Below are 4,013 nucleotides of genomic sequence, written 5' to 3'. Positions count from 1 at the left end.
TGGAGTAATAACACCTTTCCAATGCATGATTAACTTCCGAGTCCAAAATTTAATTTCAAAATTATTTTTATTGAGTTTTTCAATGTTTTCTCAACAAAGAAAAAAATGCTGGTGGTGTCTCTACTTTTCAAACCTTATTTATCCGTAATTTTTAGTTGTCACCATGTAATCTTGGTTGTGACATACGAATACTTATTATAAAGCCTTTTAAAAACTTAAGATTATATATTTATTTTATTGATAACCTTAAGTTGATTTGCTGCCATAATTCAATTAATTATAATTAGATCCTTATCAATTAGCTTATAAAAATATATTATTTATATTTTAGCAAAGAAATTTGCAGATGAACGAATTTTAATTTAAAATTATACTTATCTTAAAAAAAATTACAGAAACAATTTCATTATGTATAAGAGTTTTCAATAAAACTTTCAAAACTAATATAATATTGTTCTCTCTTTTTTTTTTTTTTATAGTAAAAAAAAAATTATTAATCAAGTACAAGGGATACCATAAACCCATTTATACAACAGGAGAAAACATAAATTGAACATGTAAATTTGTTTGCCATCACCATAAAACCTCCTCCTTCATACCTTAAGACAAATGCAAAGACTAGGATTGCTACACCATTGTAAGAATATAAATTGAAAATTCTTCTTAAAACTTGACAACTACAACAAAGAGGTAAAGAGAATGTCTTTGATAATTTTGTGTAGATCAAAGCCTCCATGTTCAAACACACGTAGATTTTTGTGCCTCCATAGGGTCCACATAGTCATACTGTATATTATGCGTCAGGTTTCCACTTCTGACTTGGACAACAATGGACCTGAAATGAAGCTAAAATGTTGTTCTAATGACTATGGAAGGGAAGAGGGGCAATTTAGCCAACTAAGCCATTGTTTCCATACCTTATCTACTAGAGGACATGTGTAGAAAATGTGTGAAGAGCTTTCAAGTTCTACTTTGCAAAAGGCACATAACATCTCTTGAGAACCTAAGATGACATTTTTTTTTACCAAATTATCAACTGTTGGTAGTCCTCCTTGCAGCAACATCTACATAAAAATATGAACTTTGGGGAAAACTAAAGTATTCCAAATTTATTTAAGAGTTATGGCTTCACTGGACCCAAAGACTTTTGCGTGAATAATTTTATGTCCCCACTCCCTTCAATGTAGATCCGTCACTATATATATATATATATTAATACATATATAATTTTTGAAATAGTAAACAATTCTTATTATTACATCGTCTCGAGCCTATAAAATATGATGATTGATGCTAAAAAAAAAAGTATGAGATATTTTTATGTGTGATGTAGGATAAAAAAAAATTACATAAACAACTCTACCTCGATATCAGTGTTGAAAATGCTCTAAGATTCTTGGAGTGTATATAGGTTAATCTTTAATTTTAGTAGATAATCACTTTGTTGGGTAACATTAAATGTATTCTTAAATTAACGTGTAGCACATCATCTGAAGACACTACTCATAAAATATGATGAAAAATTCTTATATGGGCATTTGGACTTTGCTCTAACGTTGAAAAAGATAGTACTATTAATAATAACTAATAAAAAAATCCATAGGTTAGGAATCTCAATTGATATAATATTCATATTCACATAACTAATGACCATATTCTCTAATTCTGCCAATTGCAAAATGCAAAACCCACATACAGTGTCCGGCTTCCACAATTTTAATTTTTAAAAAAATTGGATTAAAAGTCTAATATAATTTTATAAAATTAGATCGTATAATAAAAATTATTTTTCACTTATATATATATTATAATCTTATTTTAAGACGAGATTTTTAATACATGATATATGTATAATAATATAATTTAAAACAATTCACAATTTAATTTTTTCTTACTTTACATGCTATATGATAACAAATTAACTTTACTGTTAATATAGAATCCAAAATGCACAACGGCTTCTTAGATTCTCCAACAATACAACACCCGAACGTTAGTAACCTATCATTAATTAAGCTTAGCAAAAATAAAGTAAAAGTAGCTTTTTTCTCCTCTTTGATCTCACCCTCTTCCACCTAAGATTAATACCGTTGCAAAAATCAAACCTTTTCACTTCGTCAAAGGAGGAAAAAAAGCAAAAGAATAATCCCAAATAAGAAGCTACCAAAACTGTTAGTTTACACAATCAGTAGTCATAAAGGACACTGCCAAGAGCCAAAACCCTCAAATTCTTTCAATATTCATACCATCAATCATGTCCAACACAAACAATAAAATCTCACTGACACAAACCCTTCACCCAAACCCCACTATTGAGCCTCTCTTGCATGCCCTTGACCCCATATCACTGATCCTCAACCAGAATTCCAATTCAGACCACCCTTTCCCTCTGAGGCTCACCCCTGCAGACAGCTTCATCTTGGAGAGAGGACCCAACTACGCTGCATATGCTGAACTGAGAGAAACAAGGTTGCACACCAAGTGTTTGATGCAAGAACAACAACAAGAGGCTCGGGAATTGGTGCCAACAAAACCTGCAACCCCACCAAGGAAGAAGCAGGTCAAGTTTGAAGATTGTGGGGGACATTCAAAATCAAAAGGTTCCTTTGTTCTTGCCCAGTCTGTGCCAGATTTCTCTGCTGCATTGAGGAAAGAGAATAGGAAGCCTGTGAACACTTTGCCTTCAAGGATGGAGACGATGACGCCACCAAGCAAGAGTGGCAATGGGCTGGCGTTGAGTTCAAGGGGTAGCAAGTCGGTGAGTGGAGGGGATAAGAAGAAGGGCGGTGGTGCTTTGATGGCAAGGAAGAGCTATGCTTGCATTGATGAGCTTAAGAGTTTGTCTTCTGCTACAGCCACTGCCATCAATGGTGAAGGTAGAGGAGGAGGGAGGAATAACAAGGTGGTGCGGAAGACACTTTCCGGGCACCACAGACAGTTTTGAATGTGGGAGTTGTGGAAATATTGGTTCCTTAGATTATGACTTGTTCATTGTTGGTTGAATTTGTTGCTTCGAGAAGATGTGGTGATGGTTGGACTAGCTCTTTTGTTTTTCATTCATTCAATTTTTTTTTTTTTTTAATTTTTCTTTTGGCCTCCTTTTGTGGAACTTACAGTGTGATGTAAAGTTATGGTGCAAGTGTTTTCACTGTAACACTATTATAGGAAAATACATAGAAATGGGTTTTGTTCAGTGTTGTGTTTTGAAATAAAGTATCTTCTATCAAAGATTCAGAAGAATAGATCTGTCTGTTGACTAATGTTTAACCAGAAGTGGACTGTTTGTTTTGGTCTTCAATATTTGCTTCATTTGTTAAAGGAATATATAGAAACAAGCAGGCTTTTCAACCTTCTAATCATCAACTTTTAAGTTAATGATCACAGAACTAAGAACTAAATAATATTGGTGAGAGTTTTAGGCAAATTACACACAAAAAAACAAAAATCATAAAGACCATCATCCTTGGATGCTATTTATCCATTTATCCAAAAGATCGAGAGATCCAGTTAGAAATACCATCAATCTATTTGTACAACCATGTACACCTTTTTTTTCATGGATCAGAACCAAAAAAACGAGACAAATTACTAGTGATATCTTGCACGACTAGTTTAGAGGAATTTCAGTAGCAAGAACTACAAAATTCAATTGATGCCCTTCTTGGAATCAATGAGGCCTTCAACATATTTCACCAACCAAAATATGGAGTACATCCCCATGTATATAGACATCAGTCTCAAATGGTTAAATATTCAGTCCATTAATTCATCAAGGGGTGGCTCATATCCCATTCAATTATTTCATCCAGTACCATCCAAGCTAAATTTAAACTCTGGACCTATTGAACTCTTGAACCGATATCTTAGCTTTCATGAATAAATTCATCTTTTTCCATACAAACCATGCATTGACTACACTTTTAAAATATTGGCAACAATTTGATTCCTCACATTAGATATTGTCAAAATAACATGATGATTTTTCTTGGTCTTTTATTGATCTGAATACACAC

The 4,013-nt window shown here is 32.9% G+C and overlaps 1 protein-coding gene across 1 annotated transcript; it reads left to right on the top strand.

The window, feature by feature from the left end:
• Positions 1-1,994: 1,994 nt before the first annotated feature.
• On the top strand, positions 1,995-3,191 carry LOC109818237 (uncharacterized). The gene has a single exon (XM_020383668.3). It carries the CDS (start codon positions 2,255-2,257, stop codon positions 2,942-2,944), a length of 690 nt encoding a protein of 229 aa, XP_020239257.2. The 5' UTR covers positions 1,995-2,254; the 3' UTR covers positions 2,945-3,191.
• The last annotated feature ends 822 nt before the right edge of the window (positions 3,192-4,013 follow it).

Source organism: Cajanus cajan, chromosome 2 (assembly GCF_000230855.2).
Source record: "Cajanus cajan strain Asha chromosome 2, NIPB_CcT2T_4, whole genome shotgun sequence".
Taxonomy (NCBI): Eukaryota; Viridiplantae; Streptophyta; class Magnoliopsida; order Fabales; family Fabaceae; genus Cajanus; species Cajanus cajan.
The sequence above is the reverse complement of the archived record's forward strand: the minus strand, read 5'-3'. Positions and strand labels throughout refer to the sequence as shown.

What these genes read in the sequence shown, in the direction of transcription:
- LOC109818237 (XM_020383668.3), top strand. Translation starts at nt 2,255, where the DNA reads ATGTCCAACACAAACAATAAAATCTCACTGACACAAACCCTTCACCCA.